At 45.2% G+C, this 20196-nt stretch overlaps 1 protein-coding gene across 3 annotated transcripts in view; it reads right to left on the bottom strand.

Moving 5' to 3' along the window:
• Window positions 1-17304, bottom strand: part of GABRG3 (gamma-aminobutyric acid type A receptor subunit gamma3) — a 335488-nt gene extending 318184 nt beyond the window's left edge. For 2 of the 3 annotated variants that reach the window (XM_052773977.1, XM_052773975.1), the window contains exons 1-2: window positions 16069-16504; window positions 12387-12535 (exon numbers count right to left, since the gene is read on the bottom strand). In XM_052773977.1, the coding sequence (XP_052629937.1) occupies window positions 12387-12535; window positions 16069-16121 (202 nt within the window). In that variant the 5' untranslated portion in view covers window positions 16122-16504. Of the gene's footprint in view, window positions 1-12386; window positions 12536-16068; window positions 16505-17035 lie in introns of those variants that run through there. The other variant, XM_052773978.1, reaches the window with a different exon arrangement.
• Between the last annotated feature and the right edge of the window lie 2892 nt (window positions 17305-20196).

Here is a 20196-nt window from a genome sequence, read left to right on the forward strand (position 1 = left end):
ATTTCAAGGCCTGCTCACTTTTTCTGTCTCCTACATGCATTTTTGAACACTTAGTTCATGGACTGATTTAAGCCATGCATGGAGTTGCTGACCTGCAGAAGGAGCCTTTTTTCTTGCACTAAGACAGCCCTCACAGTCTTGATTGAATAACAGAAGTGTTAGTACCTCACTAAAAGTTGGCAATAAGATGACAAATGGATACTCAGCTCCAGTACCATTTTGATATCGGCATCAGCCCAAAATAGTTCTAAAGAGCTGTCAGAAACTTAGCAAAATTACTGGCAGAATGATGTGTATATCACATGCAGGAGAGCAATTAAAGGTTGTCAAAAATGTACGGCCTTCTCAAAGTTCTTTGAAATACTCTTTAATATATGGTAGTTAACTTTCCCTAAAAGACAATGTAAGCACATCCGAGTAACTGTAGTGTTATGCTGCTACACAGTGCTATCTAAGGTTAGCTAACTGCTTATCGTAATAATTTCATCTTCAGACATGTTAGTTTTAATTGAGGAAGGGATTTATCAAGCCAATCAAAATATCTGTAAACAAAACTAAGGTCATGCCAATATTTAGCTAATAGTCCCCATCTGATCCAAATGCCATGTCTTTGAGACAGATGGAGTGTTTATATTCCAGTCAGCCTTGTGACTATCACATTGCAAAGACACATCTGAGTGAAATTTGTCTACAAACTTTAGACAGTTCAAAAGTTGCCTAGCCACAGGAGTCGTGAGTTCAACGCTGCCTGCAAAGATCACTTAAGAAGCCAGGTGAACACTTAGACAGCATAAAGCTAGGTCAAGTATGTCTGGACAACAAAACACAGAAACAGCTAGAATAATGCCATGATCACAAATACCCATGCAGGCCAGCTATAGGATTTGTGTAGTGCTGCTTTATAGATTTACACTGGTGAAATAAACAGTATCTGAGCTTGAATCCCATTAAACTCTGTGAAGACTTTACTCTTGGATATATGCAAGCTGATCATGTGTGTAAAAAACTCGACAGATGTATCAGGAGAATTTTAAAAGACTGTGGAGGAAATGAACAAAGGGATTGTTATACAATTTCACAAGTCATGTAGGGAAAAAATCTGCAATAAGTTCCTGACATTTTATTATGCTTATTTAGTACTTTAAATTACCCTGTCCTTTTAAAATGTCTCTTAATTTTTGATAGATCTCCACTATTCAGAATTGATGCTTATTTCATGAATTAAACCACTTTGCTTCCTACAGAAAGTTTCCTCCACATCTGAAGTCTGTTCAAATAGCATTTATGTTCCTGCACAAATCATAAATATTTAGAATTATTTTTTAAAGTTTAATATTTAGAAATATTTTTATGGGAAGCTCATTCAAACATGAGTAGAACTAGCTGAGCTCTTAAAAATCTTAAAATAAAATGAAAATAATTTTTTATTGAGAGTTAACCTTTCTTACATTGTTCAAGCAACTCCCAGGTATAAATTAATTCTGGTTTTACCCAAAACAGCAGTGGTAAAAATGTTGTGGATCAATATACACATATTTATAGAAGCAAAGCTATTAGCACTAGATTTTTAGAAGGCATGCAACCACATAACACACACAATATGAGCACTGTTCCAGAAATACACAGCCACTTAAACTCTGCCTAAGTTCCACAAGACTTCTGAACGCAAAAGACTAACAAGATTGGCTCTACAGTAATGAGATATTTTTTGAAATTACTCTATAATGATATTTTACATTATCTCATTAGCACATAAATTGCTATTTTTAAATTGGGATAAAGCTGTAATAAATCATTACACAGTTATCGGTAACCATAGTAGTAGTGATTATAGTGTTAATGTTTACTTTGCGTTAGTGATGATGACTATTAATATTTTCCTACATGACCTGATAAGCAACATCTAATTACCTGTTTGTTCCTGTAAAACAAACGGCTATGCTAACAAGTCACTTCTCAGGGATAACTGTGGTCAGCTAAAACTTCTATATTTTAGGACAAATTACCACATTCAAAGAAAGACATAGTAACAGGAAGTGGTTGAGTCACCATCCCTGGAGGTATTTAAAAGACATGTAGATGTGGCGCTTAGGGACATGGTTTAGTGGTGGACTTGGCAGTGTTAGGTTTACAGTTGGACTCGATGACCTTAAAGGCCTTTTCCAACCTAAACGATTCTATGATTCTATTCTATGATCCTACAAAGGTATCAGTGAGGAAAATAAAAAAGACCCATTCTTCCTGCATAGAAAAGAATAGGCTTGAACAACAGATAGAGGTCAAAGCCCTCCACTTTCAACAGCCAGAGAAACCCTGACAGAATGGTTATCCCTATGTTTTAGGATCAAACTACCAAAACAGGACTGCAAATGAAAATCAAAAGGATAATCAAAAATTGGGTGCAGACTTGAAAGAAATTTTGGATGACAGCAATACCAGGATGAGAACAGAGTCTTCTGAACAGGGTATTTTATTCATGTGCTAGGTTTTGTTGCCATTCTGTCCAGGAGTGTGAATGACAGCACGCATATAAACGGACTCCCTCATTTAACTACAAATCACTTTTATTCTTCATAGCCCACCATCACCACCAATTAACTTTCAGCACTTTTATCTTTCATTTACCTTTCCCTAATGCACAAACTGTAATTTTTCCAGTATTATGTTGTTTGGGAATGAAAACTGTAGATCATAATGATTAGGCTGGTTTTACAATCAACCCCTAAAGTTTCCAGTTCTGTTTTACTTATATTCATAGGAGGGGAGAGTTCCTATGTGATATCATAAGACTGAACAATAATAGAATTTGTTCCTGCAAAGTCCAGCAAGCTAGCAATCAAGGTCTGGATGAACAATAGCAGACATAAGAAAACCACACAATTGCAAAAGAGAGCAACAATATTTTAAAACAGTATGTGCAGAAAGTTTTCCTTGTTTAAAGATGACAGAATAATTTATTAGTTTGTGCCACAACCTCAAAATGGCAACTGTAGCACTGTACATCTGCCCAATTTACAAATACTTGTTCAGAACCCTCTTTAATAAAAAAACAAAAGAGACTTCTAAATACACTTCTACACTTGGAGGAGGCAGCATAGTCTAGGTAATCACAGAAGGAAGGAGAGAGAAGAAAGGGATTTTCTTATGTAATTAATATCTCAGACTTTTCCTGACTCTTACCTAATTTTCAATCCATGGCATCCCAAAAGTCTGGATGCTATACTCCCAACCTCCTCTCAAATTTCTTAGGTGAACTTATGGAAGAGAAAATAAGAACTAGCAGCTGCTACATATAGTTTTGGGTCTGACAGTTTAGATGAAGAATCTGGCAAACATTAACTGTCAACCAAGCTTTCCTACCTACAATGCCGCTCAAGAAAAATATTCAGTCTGAGTTTGTATAAAGCCATTTCAGCAAGTAATCACTGTCAGGAAATAAAACTCTAAATAAGAGTTATCTGTGTAAATGAATTATTTACAATCACAAAGAGAAGGTTGTATTGTAAGGGACCTTGCTGTTAAGCACTCAGGTAAAAGGCCTCTCTCTCCAACCCAAAAGCAGTATTGTCAACCCAAGAGACTACATGCAAGACATAAGTATTGCAAAGATACAAGTGGCTCATTAGAAATGACACAAAAGAGCAGTTTTATCTGCAAAGAGCTGTATTACTTGGGTTAAATTATGAGATTAGTTTCAGAAAAACAAAGTGTTTGAATACTGAAATAGTTCTATATATTGAAGTACCGGAAGCACAAAGAAAAGCGTTGCTTTCCAGCATTTGATTTAAATTAGGTATTCTAAAAAAATGAAACAAAAAAGAAAAAAAAATCAAACCTGTTAAATAATTGAAAAAATAAACCCGTGTTCTTTTTTTTTTTAAGCAGAAACATTAAATTGGAGGGCTCCAGGGTCACTGCATTGGAACAAAATTTCTCTACATATTCTTTTAGTATGACACATTAAGAGTTTTACCTGAGAGAAGGATGAGTAAAAAGTAGGGTGTTTCCCCTGACAGTTGAGAAGCTGTGAACCAAACCAGGTCAGAAATTCCCCTTTACTCAGCTCCATGGTTAAGCAATTAGAAAAGCAGAATGTTAGGCATGAAAAAACTCACTGTCAAAAGCCTATCCTAATCAGAAATGTTCCCATGCAAGATTTTGAAAAAGCCTATGTTTGATGCACTATGCTGGCACCAGACAAGGATTAGGTGCAACCAACCTATTTATTTGTGCCATGTTTAAAAACTCAGACATGGATCACAGTTTTCAAAATCTGAAACTGGGACTTTAGAGTGGCCGTAGTTTACCCCTCACTTACTAGCCTTGCCATTAATTTTCTAGAAACATTCATGGCAAAGTCTGCAGATGAAAGCATCAATTACTGAAGATGCTAGAGAATTAGAACTCCTGCAGACAATCAAGAAATCTCTTCTATCCTCCCACCTAGAACAGTGGTTGTTCTCATTTGCATTGAATAGCAACCCTTTCCTCAGAAATATTGTTCTCCTTGCATAGGTTTGCTTACACATTATGCATGGGAGATGACTGCAACTAAAATAGTCTTCATATTTACTGTCTTACTCACGGAAAGGGACAGTTAATGGATTTCCAGTTTGGTGGCTGAATCAGAACAAAAGTCTTCTGTAATAAAGACAATCCACTTTCCCAAAAAAAGAAAAAGGGAAGTATCAATGAGAACAATTAAAACATTTCTGATTTTTTTTTAATGATCATTTGCAGCTCCTGAGCTCTTACTATATTCAGCTCTGTTTCCTAGCTGAGTCTTAGCCACAGCGCTCCTCATCCTCACCGATGGGTTATTCAAGTTTCTTCTTCCATACAAACCTAAATTAGACTAATCTCCACAATCTTCTGCAGTGCCCAGTACTACAGAAGTTGGATCCAGGACTACAGCTTTCCCTGCCTGAGTGCTGCCATAAATACAAACAGAGGTTACTTCCTCTTTCCTCCCCACTGCTGTAGTACCTTTACACAATGGTTAGCTCTCCAGGTGCAACTGTCTATAATCAATCCTTAAGTGACAACTGTCTCTCTCACCGCTTCCTGTTATGATGTCTGAAACTGTCTCTCGTAGTCTAGCACAAAAAAAGACTTACAGCAGAAACTAGTAATTTGACCTTGCATGACAGTTTACAGCTTTCTCTGCACTATGATCTGGGAAATATTCTGATCTGTGAGGCAATAAGCAACCCTCTGTCACCACATATGGGGAAACCTTGCTGGAGCTAATTCAAAGAGCATCAGGTGTGGCAATCAGCAGCTAGCAAAAATAACTTGACAGCTACAGTGGTAATAGCCTGTGGTGCACTTCAGGGTTCACTTCTGTGTGGCATGTTAGGAAGGCAGGTCAGACAGAAGAAAGGTTGTGATACTGCTTCAGAAGTCAAGGTTTTCATTAGGATTGTGCTTGAAAATGCACATCTTTAAAAAGCAACAGAATAAAAGTTGTGCCCACTCACCCAACAGGTCTGCTCCTTGCATACACTGAGAAACTGCTTAAAATGGTTACAGTGAGAACTTTCAACAGCTTAAAAAGAGAACTGCTGTTAAACACTACCAAGCCAGCACAGTAAAGCAAGTCAGACAGAACTTAGTCTTCTGTGTTTGCTGACACAAACGAGCCCACCTATTTCTATCAGCTACACTTGCACAAACATACTCAAGGTACTGAGAGCTGCACAGCTGTTTGTGAAACTGCTCTCGTCTTCAGAAATTTGGCTAATGGTTATAAAGATACTTGGGGTGCAAAGAAAACCAGCTTGACTCTCAAGACAGCTAGAACTGGTGGAGTCAGAAGATCTATGATATATAGGCATTAAATTAGGGGGTGTACGTATGTGTGTATATGCTTATATATACACATACAAGCATATACACTTACATACTTCAAAGTGAATTTATTTGGGCTTATAAATACTCAATAAATATAGGGGACCGCTAGCAGCTGTAGGGATCAAATAAATCTACAGTATCCAACAGGAATCCAAGAGTTACTGCAGGATAATAAAAAATGGAGGGAAAAGCAAGCATTAGTGGTGGAAGCACCTCAGAACACAAGCTGGCAAATTGCTTCTGTGCAATTCAGAGCCTTCCCTAATATAATGATGCAATTGAGAACCAGAAGATGCAAACATGCAATACAAATTATCTTGCTACTCTTTTCTACCCTTTCAGGGAATAATATCAGTAAAATCAGTATTACCCATGCTTGTTCTGTCTCTCCCATAATGCTCTTGCCTCAAGACTGATTTAATGTCAGCTTAACTTTTTTTTTAAAAGTAAGGCGGCAGGCAGCTTAGAAACCAGGTGCTAGAAAGTATAGGAAAAATAAATGAATACAATAAACTACCACATTTATACAAGACTTCTATTGCATTAAATATGGAATTCGGCCTTTTCAGTTCTGGCTAACCATTACAAGAAGTATCAGTTGAAAAACCTGCTGTCAGCTAAGTAACTCTGAGGCACAGGAATTTCTGTCTTGTAACTTTCTATTCCTTTATTTGGGTTTTTATCTTGTTTTAGCTTTATTTCTAATATTTATGGTCACACTCTACTTTCAATTTCCCTGGGTAGTTTGAGTACACTACAGTGTAGTCCCTTCTAGTTGGCTTTTCTCTTACCAGCATTATTTTGCTCCAGCCTCTGAACTAGAAATTAATAGAAAGTATTACACTTTCCCTGGTAGAGTATAAATAACTGCAAATACTGGTACAGCCTTAAATGCAGTGGAAATAATGTCTGTGGTTTTTTTCCTATGATTTTTTATGCATTTTTAAAAAATGCTAAAACAAAAATTTATCACTTTCCTAACACCACTTTTTCACATTAAGAACACCACGGGGAAAGGTAGTGGACAGCAGTTCTGTCTGTACCTTACAAGTATGTGTAACTCCTTATTCTAGTCCTGTTGTGTTCTGGGGAAGGTATTTCAGGAGCTGGGGAAAAGGGCAGGTAATCACAGGAAGGCTGGAGACCACCTGGTCAGACTGCAGGATGTGTGTTTTAGAATATCCTTCACACTGAAATTAGAGTGCTGAGGTAACTGACTGCTTGTTAGAGATGCTGAGGTAACGGTTTTGTTCTCTAAAAATTACTGGTGAAATAAAATGTTTTCTTTCACATTAGGAGGTTGAGTTAAAGAGGGAAGCTTGGAGTTTAGCTCAGCTTATGAACTAATCTCAACATTACTATTGCCTTGTTGTCACTGAAATTTTGGCCCACATAAGTTATTGCTTCTTAATGAACAAGAGGAAAAAATTTATTTTCTTTGAGGTAAGCAAACCAGCTACCTACCAAAAGACAACTCTTAAGACTTACTGCTCTTCATGCTCAAATGAGTACTGCAGCTCTGAGCCTGGTCTAGGGTGAGATTTTTTTCCTGCTGCTACTAATGGCACATTTCAGAAACCTCTCACATACTAACCTTTTTGATAGGTAAGGTGACTTTCACAATGAAAGAAAAAAATGGCATATTATCTTCCACGTGTAAAGCTCGCTCAGGGAATGTGTTTGGCAAAACTTTCACTTTGGAAGAATACACTGTTATAAACTTTGTGTCTGTTTAAGGCAACCTACATTCCATATGCAGGTAAGTATGAAATAATGTAGGGTAATAAAAGTAGCTTTTATTTTCCAGGACTCCATTGTGGACTAAGCTGTCCATTAAGGAAGGTGAAAGTGAAGGTTTCATTAAAATAAACTGACTTTGAAAGAAATATGTTTTGTCATGTGCTATTTAATTTACCTGTGGTTTGCTGCTTTTTTTTTTTTTTTAAATGGAACTTAAATTTTAAATCAGTTAATCAAAAATAGAGCAATGGCAAAAACCTGGAAACAAATTCCAGAGTACCTGCCTATGGAAGAGATTTTAAGACCTTCATAGTTCAGAACAGGTTTACTTGTTATATGGGACTGGTGCCTTTCATACCATGCAACAGACACACAATTCTCAGCCCTATAATTGTAGCCGGTCAAAAGTAGGTGGAAAAGATGCTTTGTCTCTGTAAAACACCTTTCTTTTTGATATAATCAGTACACCAGTATAAGCTGTTCAGTGTGAGGTGCTTTCTTTTCTTTCTTTTTTTTTTTTAATTCCAAAAGGTGTATATGTTCTGTGGTATAATGGAAAGCTGCCAGATGCCACCATTAAAATGAAAACCCTTGCAAGCTGTGATATTTATGGAGACAAGAACTCTGCCAAGTGTGCGGCCACAGGGGATGCAGTCAGACATTCCTCTACTGGTAGAACACTGCTTTGTTTCCAAAGACCAAAGGCCCCTTTTAGCTAGACAGGTCCTGTTAAGGTGTTACATTGCTGATAGCCTATTGCCACAGGGTAACTATTTTGCTAATCCTTAGGTTGTTCAATCCACTCTTTCAAAATCCTGGCTTGGAGCCTTGCAGGTGATGCCTATACTGCTGAGTGTAAATTGAGCACGTGATCCAACTGACAGTCATTTACATGAAAGCCTAGGCCAAGTATAGCCCAGCATAAGAAAAAAAAAGAAAGGAAAGAGCAAGTCCTGGCCTTGCATCTTAGCACTGACCTACACACATCTTACAGTGGTTTAGATGGTCTGGTTGGGGGAGGAGGAAGGAGGGTGGCTGAGTGTCTGTTTGCAGGAGTTCATTCACCGATGGCTATAGTCCTGACATAGAAGTGACATGATTACTGAAGAACTTGGTGTCCATAGTACGGCAAGTGGGCACTCAGAATATGCCTGTACAGTGCCAGGTAGTACCTGGACATACCTGAGCTAGCCAAAACATCAGCTACCCTGGGAAGTCACTGCCTGGGCCAGCATGCACTTCTCCCCATAGCCTTTGGCTTGCAAAAGTGTGTTCCCAAGTGATCTAAAAATTGCAATCCTAACCTTTGGAAGTGCAAAGAAGTCAGCATTTCCCTAGGCTTTTCTGACTGCATTCAGAAAGAAGACCATTTCTTCAGGAGCACTGCTAAAGTTATCCACTGTTAGAAATAGTGGCTTTGCAATAAAGGATTGAAAAACTGAGTAAAGAGTGATGTGGCATGAAACAGTGAGCATCCCGTCCTGTGGGACAGCCAATTTGCTTACAGGCAGCACTAAACAAATGTAAAGGCCCTAATGAGTAGCTGACTGCATGTTAGTCCTGAATTTAACCCTCAGTATCCTTTATTAGCGGCACTTCTGCTCGATTCTGAGAATTACTTCTCCCTTCCTCCACTGGTTCATTCCATGCTTTCTATAAATTCCAAAACATGCTTTTTCTTATTGTATTGCTCTATGTTACCTGGTCCACTCCTTTTTTTCCTAGTGCTTTAACTGATATGTATTAATACTGGGACCTTCAGGGCAGGAACACAGTTCAGTTGGTAGGACAAGTCAACCATCTAGCTTGGAGGATAACCTTCTCCTAGATGGAAGTGAAGATGTGCTTGCGTGTGAGGCACCAGCCAGCAGTTCAGGGAAGTTAGATATAATGCCTGATTCTCTTAACATTCCCCTTGTGTTCTCCTTACAAATACAGCAGCTCCTCAGCTTCAAAAGGGCAATGTTACTTATCTGCATCAAAGGTAGGAGAGGAGGGAAGAGTGACCAGGGAAGGAAGCAGAGGCGAACTAACTTCTCTAGTGTCTGAACAACACTCAGCTCAAGTTCTGAAATAGCCAGATTCCTACCAGAGAGAAAAATGGCCTAGGACTGAGATGCTTGATAGAAATAGATGTAGTTGAGAACTGTAAAATCTCTGTTTGGTACAATATATGAGGAGCTGTGCAATTTAACTCCTTTCTCTAAAACAGGATTTATGAAAGTTTGTGGAGACACAAAAGGAATTATTTTGGTAACAATGATTTTCCAGTGCTGCAAGATATGTCTGACTTCTACTGATTTTATGGCAACTGACATGGGGACTTTGAGCGATTACTTTGCCCCACATAGGCATAACATAATTTGCTCTGCCTGAAGTCAGCGATCTGAGGACACGGTGTACAAAGTAAAATAAAAAATTTGTCTGAGAATGTCTTCCAGATGTTGATATGGGTTGGGAACTGCATTAAAGCACTTGTCCATCAGATATTAAAGATCAGCTAAATCCAGTATGACAAACTGAGTGGAGAGAGAGAGATAAATGTCACTCTGTGTTAAAAACAGACACATCTATCAAATATGATCTTTGTAAATACTACAGAAAATCGAAGTAATAGCTATGGAAAAAAACACTCAAACAAAAAACCACTTTCATACCACAGCAGGTTTTTTTTTTTCTGGAACTGTTGTTTTAATGTGTAGCTCTGAGGCACTAATAATTGTAATGGTCAATACATGGCGATGGCTCTTACTTCCCTCTAAACTGACCCAAAGGGATCACCTAGAAAGTATATCAGTACATGTGCCATCAGCAAACAAGTTTCATCATCAGCAAACATCAGCATAAGTTTCACTTATAATCAGTGTTAGGAATTCTCTTTCCAATCTCTGCAAAAACGTAGTAAAAGCAAATTACATTAGGTGGTTGTTTTGAGCATTCCCCATTCCCAGTTCATTGTGAAGTATATGCAAGGTGCAGTAAATGTAAATGACAAATTGTCTCAGATTTCTGTCATATAAATTTGCTGTGAACAAACTGAGCAGCAGTTGTGCTGTAGCTATTCTGACCTAAGGATGCAAACAGGGCATAACCACAAAAGGTAAAAAACCACTGGTCTGAAACACACAACCTCATTATACAAATTAAAAAAAAAAAAAAAAAGAAAAGAAAATAGCTCAAAATGGTTATATGCAGGTATCTATTGGCTCTTACCTAAATTTTATATCTATATGTAGTAGTACTGCCCACAAGACACTTCCATTCTATCAGATTTCTTTTGGAGATAAGAAGCCTGCTGGTTTGGGGAAGAAAATCTCTAGAGTTGTCCTATACACAGGCAAATGGCGTTCCTCAGGAGTCGGTACTGGGACCAGTGCCGTTTAACATCTTTGTCAGTGACATGGACAGCAGGATCGAGTGCACCTTCAGCAAGTTTGCTGACGACACCAAGGCGCGTGGTGTGGTCAACACACTGGAGGGAAAGGATGCCGTCCAGAGGGACCTTGACAGGCTTGACAGGTGTGCCCGTGCAAACCTCATGAATTTCAACAAGGCCAAATGCCAGGTCGTGCACATGGGTCAGAGCAATCCCAAGCACAAATACAGGCTCATCGATGAGTGGATTGAGAGCAGCCCTGCGGAGGAAGACTTGGGGGTATTAGTGGATGAAAAACCATGTATGAGCCAGCAATCTGTGCTCGCAGCCCAGAAAGCCAATCGCACTCTGGGCTGCATCAAAAGTGTGGCCAGCCCGTCAAAAGAGACGATTCTGTCCCTCTGCTCCACTCTCATGAGACCCCACCTGGAGTACTGCATTCAGCTCTGGGGCCCCCAAAGTAAGGAGGACATGGACCTGCTCAAGCGGGTCCAGAGGAGGGCCACGAAGGTGATCGGGGGGCTAGAGCACCTCTCCTGTGAGGACAGGCTGAGAGAGTTGGGGTTGTTCAGCCTGGAGAAGAGAAGGCTCCGGGGAGACCTTATAGCAGCCTTCCAGTACCTAAAGGGGGGCCTGCAGGAAAGATGGGGAGGGACCCATCAACAGGGAGTGTAGTGATAGGATGAGGGGTAATGGTTTTAAACTTAAAGAGGGTAGATTTAGGTTAAATATTAGGAAAAAATTCTTTACTGTGAGGGTGGTGAGGCACTGGAGCAGGTTGCCCAGAGACGTTGTGGATGCCCCTTCCCTGGAAGTGTTCAAGGCCAGGTTGGATGGGGCTTTGAGCAACCTGGTCTAGTGGAAGGTGTCCCTGCCGATGGCAGAGGGGTTGGAACTAGATGATCTTTAAGGTCCCTTCCAACCCAAACCATCTGACGATTCCATGATTCTAAATCCTAGTGCTGCCTTCTCAACATTAAGGAACATAACTTTCGTGATCACATTTTGAAGGGAGTAGATGCACATTTTTCTCTTGCTGTGTCCTACTTTTTGGTTTTAGTATGCTGGGTTTTTGATTGCTTCTCAGAGCATGAGTTTTTCATATGCATGGATTGGATGACAAAAGAGACAAGTATGTTCCTAACTCTGCCAAAGACCTGCTGAATAGTTTAGAGCTAGCCCTTCCATATCTCTACACAAACTCTGTACAAGCAAACCAGCGTTTAGCATCCTAAGTTACCACCACATCTTCCTGTGAGAATTAGCATTTTTTAAATGTTGACTTGGAAATAAACTTCAGCCAAAAATCTTAGTTTCCACCTTCCCAGACGTTTGTGCACACTAACCAAAATGTAACATAATGTCTTTTCTGCACCCATAGAAGCTTCTCCTCACTTGTGCAGAAAGGAGTACTTACTTCCAATATCTGGCCGTAGCTTTTTGTCATACTCTCTCAACAGCTTGTTCAGTATGAGAGTCACATCTGTGTCTTGTGTTTTTGGAGCTAAAACCCATTTTTGGTTAGTTGTTCCATCTTCATATTCATCCTCTTCAACCTTTCTAGAACTGCAATAACAAATCAAACAAATAGATGTTATTTTACATAACCAAATTCTGAATTTACGTTCTGGGTAAATCTCCACACTCATCTGAAGAAGTTTTAGATATCTCCCTTGGCTTTGCATCTACCCAGCCTTAGGCTGTTTTTGCAACAGGATGTTCCCATTAACAGTTGTTGAGTATGTGTGGATGGGTCATGACTGAGAATTGTTTAGAAATTGTCTTCTGTCAGTGTCTCAAAAAAATTATACTCTGGGAGTTAATACAGCTATCAGAGTAGTATTTTATATCCTGTATTTTAACCAACCTATCCCCGACTAGTTAGTTTACAATATACTCTTACGAAGAGCGAACATCTGCAGTATTATTTTATTAATACATCAGGACAACTGATTCATCTCTTGCACAAAGGCTAATAAGAGTATTAAAAATTCAGATCTTTTAATACTTCCTGATCATTTTATCCTATTAATAAATTATTATATTCTCAGTGCCTGAATTTCAGAGTTTAATGTATTACAAGGCTTAGAATTAAGAGCTTGCTACTTGAATTTAAGATGGATTATCAGCAGCACACAAATACATTGCATAAATTAATCTGAATTTCCCTGCAGTTTTAATGACATTTTTAAAAAAAACAGTATTACACCAAGAGTTGCGACTTCTTTTCTTAATAGGTGGATTATTTTTATTTTAAGAGTATGCTGATACAATTGTGGTGAAACTGCAGTTTGCCCAGAAATCACAGCTACAGCTGTTTTCAGATAAGACTAATTCCATTTGCGCGGCTTTTTGTGCACAAACAGTAAAATGTTGATTTGAAGTATCTTTTGGTATCTTAGAAACCAAATCTGTTTTATGACTATCACTGGAGAAAAATCTATGACAGTTAAACTGAGATGAAGTTATCAGGAGAAAAGATAACCTCAGTGGTGGAACCTACAGCAGCAATCATGTGTTGCTTCGACCTGCAATTGCTCTGGTGATACGATACCATTTCACAATCTTTTTACACAAATGTCAATAATTATGCAAGGTGCAAAGCAATGGAGAATCAGAGGCACCAGCCTTGCTTATTCATGGGATGCGCTACACACATCAGAGCAACCTCCTTTCTTTCTCTCCTTCTCTCTATAGTGACACTAGTGTCTTTTAAAATATCTCAGATGTCCAGAAGACTTTATAGAAACCCTACAGTAACAGAAAAAAAAAAAAAAACAAGTATAAAAATTTAATCACAGAGCATCATCAACCCTCATCGCTGCTTGTAGACCACCATTTGAACATTTAATGAAACTTTAATTGAAACTGCTCTACAGCCAATACATCCCTAAGGATTAGCCATGAATCACTTAACATGACCACAGAAATTGCGAGTGCTCTAGGTACGATTTCTATATAAAAAATAATTTTGAAACCTAGCCCCTGAGGATTTTCTACAGGGACAGCTCATACAACCAAGTTGCAGAAGTAGAAAAAACTTAGGGAAAATTTTTCATAGACAACCAACCATTCCTTCTCTGTTAGTGAGTTGTATTTTTTAAAAACTTGATCTTTCTTCTACAATTCACGCTATGAGCATTAAAAAACCCTAAGAGGATTTTTCTGGGTTTTTTTTCTCCCTCAGATTCATGACAAGCCCTATGTTTTAATACTGCAGTTACAAAACCATTCTCAAAGGAGGCACCATCTCCAAACATACACGGTTGATATTTCAAAGCTGAAACTCTACAGTGGTGCTGAATTGCCGATAGGAAAGCAGCACAAATCGTACATCTTTTTCTGCTACATCCACCACAACTTTACTGGAGGCATTCAGACTGCACGTGGAAATGAGAACTGAGTTCAGGTAGCATCATGATCCCCTTTCCAGGAGCCACTCCTTTAAAAACAGTCACTAACAAGAGTCTAAGCACTGGCAAACCTTTTAAATACACTCACTCTAGCAGCTTGTTTCCTATAGAGTACCTCCAAACCATGTAAATTCCTGCCTACCTTCTAGATTAAGATTGGGGCTGGGAGCGGATTCACAGTGGATCAGACTAACACACTAGACGCATATTTTTCAAGGTGTTTTGTTTTCTTCCTTAATAGTTTGTTATTTCACTTCCCTTGCTTGCCTCTACACAATTAAGCTCCTTGAAGGCACTTGAGGTTGCATTTTCACCTGTAGCCTTACTGGTGAATACTGCCAATTCCCAGCATATTCCTGCTATCCACAGAAACAAGCACAGGATGATGTCAGGCCATTCTCAAACTGGGGAGGAAGAAAGGCTGCACACCTTCCCCGAACTCCTCAGGGGCCACTAGTTTTGATCCTGTGAGGAGACAGAGAGGAGGCAGTGCACAAACTGCAAAGGAGGAAGGCTGGAGAACCCTGAGCGGCTGTGGGGAAAGGGTTTAGTTCCTGCAACACGTGTGTCCCGGCACTTCTTCAGGGCGCCGGCATGAAGCAGCCTCCAGTTCCCGTGGGGATTCGGGAGGGATGCCGCTCGGGTGTGGGGCCGGCTGCCGAGAAGGAGATCATGGTCAAAGCATAGGGAAGAAGGGCTGGGCCTCTGCAGCCCGGTTCGCGGCAGATCCCGCGGGGGGGGAAGCTGAGGCGAGCCCTTTGCCTGGCTTATGCGGGGAGGGGCCCCTCCTAGTACCCCGGACAACCACGGGGACCGAAGGCGAACCCGGTCCAACAGGTCACAGCTGCAGCTAGCGGCCGTCCCCCTCTGGCCCCTCACCGCCCGCCATTACCGGAGCCCCGCCGGGGAGGCCCTTCGCGCCCCTGAGGCAGGTGCCAGGGGTTCCCCCTCCCGGCCCGCCTCCACGCCCGCCGGGTCGAGGCGGTTTAGGGTAGCTGCCGCCGCCGCCGCCGCCCCCCACCCCCCGCCCCAGGCACCGGGGCGGCCCCCAGCACCCCCAGCCGGTCCCGGCGGCTGGGCTGACGCTTTCCCGCCGCTGCCCTCTCCCTCCTCACGCCGGCCCCGTCCGCGGGGCCCCCGGGGGTGGGGCGCGGAGGGAAGTCGGGACCGCCGGCCGCTCCGCGCCGTGAGGGGAGCGCGGGCAGCGCCAGCCGGCGCCCCGCCGGCTGCCGGACCCTGACTGTCGCCGGAGCGGGAAAACTTTCTGCCGGGCCGGCTCGGGACAGAGCCCTCGCGGGCGACCTGCGGCTTCCCGCGGGGCCGGGAGGGACAGCGGCGGGGCCGGGAGGGACAGCGGCGGGGCCGGGAGGGACAGCGGCGGGGCCGGGAGGGACAGCGGCGGGGCCGGGAGGGACAGCGGCGGGGCCGGGAGGGACAGCGGCGGCAGCGGGGCTGCAGCTGACCGGGGAGCCAGGCGGGTCCCGGGGAGGGAAGCGAGGGAAGCCACGTTTGGGAATAAAGCCCCGGCACGGCGCGGAGGAGGGGGGGAAGAGCCCGCTGTCCTTCCCGGGCGCCGAGCATTTTGCGAACTCCGGCGAGCGGGACTCCAGCCCGCAAGCCCCGGTGCGAGGAGAGAGGAGAGGAGAGGAGAGGGGGTGGGGGGAGGCGAGGGGAGTGCAGACTTACCAGGCGTGAAACACTGAGAGGAGGAAGAAAACCGGCAGGAGCTTAGCGGACATGATCTGGGCAGCGCTGGCCAGGTGAGAGGTGCGGCAGGATGAAGGAAATGTTGCAGGATGTTCACATGAAAGGGAGAATGAGGCAATGAGGTGAAGCTCTTAGCCTCTCTTCCTCTGGATTCTCAGTTTTATACCCTGAAGAAAATACCCCCTTTCACACAGCTCCAGGAAGGGAGGGGGGAAGGCGAAAAGAAAAAAAAAAAAAAAAAAAAAAGAAGTGGGAAGAGGGGGAAATCCCCAGCGGAGAGGCTGCCAAGGCCAGGTATTAATCAGGCTCCACGGGCTGACAGGTGTTCAGCGGGCACCGAGCTGCGGCGCTTCCCCCTTCCCGGCGATCAGCTGCCGGGAGCAGCGGCGCGGCCTCTCCCGCTCCCCCGGCTGGCTCTGGCCGTGCCCCCCCCTCCCTCCCTCCCTCCCCCCAAACCCCGGGCTGTGCACAGCGCGGCGGAGCCCGGGCCCCGCCGGGCCGCGGGCGCCGCGGGGCGGGGTGGGCCGGGCCGGGCGGAGGGCGGGCTGGGGCTGCGGGGCGGGGGGGGGAGGAAGGGGCGCACCTCGCCCCACCCCGCGGAGCGCCTGGCCCGCGGCCAGCCCCGCAGCGCGGCACCGGAGCGCTGCCGGGGGCCGGCCCGCATCGGGGAGCACCTCGTTCCCCGCTCCCTGCCCAACAGGTACCCGCCTCGCCGGCAAGGGGGGGGGGGGGGGAGCCGGGAAGTGAACCCTGCCCCCGCCCCGGCGGGCGCACACACACACACGCACACGGGAGAGGGGGAGCAGCATACTCGCCAGCCGCAGGCAGCCGGCAGAGGGGATTTCTCCCCGCCATCACCAGCCCGATGCCCCCCGAGGGGGCTGCGGCGCCCGGCGTCACCATCCCCATCCCGCCGCTGTTTTGGGGGGTTCCCCCCAACACTCACTTGCCGAATGGGTCCCCCAGGGCGCTGGAGGTTATCTCGTCAGACGGAGGAAGAGGGGTCGGCGCTGCTTCTGGTCTCGGGGTGGTCGGAACCACGGGCATCCCGGTGTACATATAGACGCAGATCAATGTACTCGGTGCGGCTACAGAGAGGGAATCACAGTGCGGTCTTCCACAGACAGACAGACAAACATACACAACGCAGCGTGTTTGTATGTGCCTCTGTATCTAGCTGGATGTATGTGGAAGTTTGCATGCTCTGTACGAATGCATGGATGCACGTATACATGCGTAAGGTATGCCTGTAGAATGTATACACAGAGAAGAGAGAGAGATGCGGTAGACAGAGCTACATGGATTTGTGTGTGTATTGGGAACTTTAGAATAAATGAGGATTTTCTGCGCTGAGAACTCGGAAATGTGACGGCAGCCAAGCGTATTCAGGGCAAAAAATAGTTTGGGTCTGCACATCATGCGTCTTTTGACTCCGCTAAGAACAGCACAGATGCGATTTTTAGCGACTTCAATTCTCCTCAGGTGTGTGGAGATTTGCACCAGGCGTCAGGGTAATAAGAATATTCCCCTTTTGTCCTTTCCCATTCCGAAAGCAAATTTCACTTGCGTGACGGTAATTTGGAAGCAAAAAGCTCTGCTAGAGGTGATCGCTTTACTGTGATCAGAAATCTCGGAAGCATAAATCTTTGCTTCCTCCTCCCTTAGACATAAATTCCAAGTTCTGGGGGAGTCGTTTTTAATTATGACATTACGTTTAAAAAAAAAAAAGAGTTCTGCTGGAAGATGCAATCTTGCTTTTCGAATAACTCCTACATGATGCCTAGAAGAGCTGGCTGGAGAGAGTTCTGTTCCCGAAGTTATTTATTGAAGGAACAAGACAGCTTAGGGAAAATCCGCTGTGAGCCAGGCAATTAATTCCCAGTCATGCACTTTAGGGTTTTTTTCAACCTAAACGTCTCTTTACTAGATTATACAGCAGTTCTTTCGTGTTGACTTTGGCTAATTGCAATTGCTGTGAATTGCTAATAATCACTTGTTACAAGACTTGTGCTCTTTTCCGTCGCTAGCAGAGAAGTGCAGGTGGACTCCAGACCGCCTGCTGCCTTGAGAAAATGAAGGGAAGGGAAGGGGCGACAGGAGCTGGGGGGGTTGCCTGGATTTCACCACAAACAGCTGTATGACAGTGCGCCTGTTTTCAGGCGCGGGCCGGTTAAGCAGCACGCCGATCCGCTGACGGGAACTTTGCAGAACCACCGGCGCTGTGGGGCGTGCGGGAGGCGGGACGGGACGAGCGGGGGAGCCGCCGCCTCTCGCTGCGGGAGAAACTCCCGCCGGTGCCGGTGCGTCCCGGCGGCGCAGGGCTCGGCGCTGCCGCTAACGACACCGCTGCACGGTAGCTTGCGGAGGCCACGATCGCTTTCGGGCAGCCGAAGGTTTTCTGAAGGCTGGTGCTTATGGAAACGTCACTCGGGGCTCCGAGGTCGCGGTACCCACGTCCCGGCTCGCAGTGCCTGCGCGTGTGGAAGGCGAGGACGGGAAGCGCCCTGCGTACGGAGAGGGCTACCCCCGCGCTGGCCACATACAGGGAAACGCGTGTACTCACACACCCACTCAAGTCCAATGAATCAAAGCCTAGCCCGCCCCCGGCCCCCCTGCCGGGGAGCCCGGCAGAGCAAACTGCCGGGGAGATGCTGCAGCGGCGGCTCCCGCGGTCCCGGGCGGAGCGGGCTGCGGCTGCCCTGCTGGGGCTGCTCTGCCGGCAGCGGCTCGGGGCGGGGGCGGCCGGGCCGCCTTCCCCTCTGCCACCGCCCGGGCGGGGCGGCGTAAGCAAGGCCGGACGGTACGGCGGCAGAAACGCCCGGAGGAGAGACGCACCGGGCGGCGATCTGCGGAGAGGCGGCGGGCCCGCGTCCGGCGCCGCCTCCCCGGCCGCGGCGCCGAGCTCTCGGCAGCCCTGCGCCTCGGGGACCCCCCCGTGCCCTCCCCGTCCCCGGCCGGGGGCGGCTCCCCGGCGGCGGCGGCTCCGCCCGGCGCCGCTCCGCCTCTTCGCCCGTCCCGCCCTCGCCGCCTCCTGCCGCGGCGGCGGGATCCTCTGGCGGCGGCTGCGGGAAGCGCGGCGGGACGGGACGGGACGGGACCGGGTTGCCCCCCGGCCCGCCCCCAGCCAGCGGCAGAGCACTCGGTTATCCCGGTCGGGTGACCGTGTGCCGTTACCGGTGCTGTATGTGGCCATCAAGTCACCCAGCCCGCCGGGAAAACCCTCACAGTCCTAGACTGACTACTCCCCTCTTCCCTGGCAGTGTGACAGCAAGCCCCAAGGCTCGAGTGGAGCTTTATGGTTCATTAATTATGGCCTCCTTCCCCTCAGGCTGTAAGGAAAAAGAAAAGGTAATGTGTAAGATTTTCTTTCTGTTGTCCTCGGTGGGCTACGTGTTAATGCCAGAGGAATACTTTAGCACCGCCTCATCCCTCGGTCATTTCTACTTTTCCTCTTTTCTTCATACTCACGTGCTTTTCTCTTACTTTTAAGCACACTCTCTGCCTTTGCTGAGCCTTTTCGAATTGCGTATTCAGGTAAGGATCGTGATTATCCAGCGCACGTTTTAACAGAAGAACATTTTGTCATACCCTGTAGTGGCAGTAAAATGTTTATATTCTCTAGCACAATAAAATGGATCCACATTTTAACTTGCCTTTCATTGCATTTTCAACAGAGGGCGACTATCTTTTCAACCTGAGGGATACCTTTGTGGTATTTCTTGTGCAGGGGCTAAGTCAGAGCCTCTGCCCAGCTGTGCAGGGAGCTAGTTAGCATAAATAAGGGGGGAAATGCAGAGGGAGCGAATCGGGCTTACAGATCGAGTGTCTCACTTGCTAGAATGGGGTACCCCCTTTCTAGCACTGAACAGGTTCCTGAAATTGGGCACCTGAACTTCTCAGTGATTCAATGTTGAAGGAGAGCTCTCACTGGTGGCTTTCCTGGCATCCCAGTGGCTAAGGCTGCCACCTACACCACGGGCAGCACAGGAGGGAACTGGGGCTGCTCTGAGACGAACAGGGAAGGGGCTGAAACCTGTCTCCTACAGCTCCTGGAGTCCTTCAGCGGGAGGCTTGTTAGAGATTTATTAGAGACTAGAGCCGGTTTAT

The sequence above is a fragment of the Harpia harpyja genome, chromosome 22 (genome assembly GCF_026419915.1).
Source record: "Harpia harpyja isolate bHarHar1 chromosome 22, bHarHar1 primary haplotype, whole genome shotgun sequence".
Lineage (NCBI taxonomy): Eukaryota > Metazoa > Chordata > Aves > Accipitriformes > Accipitridae > Harpia > Harpia harpyja.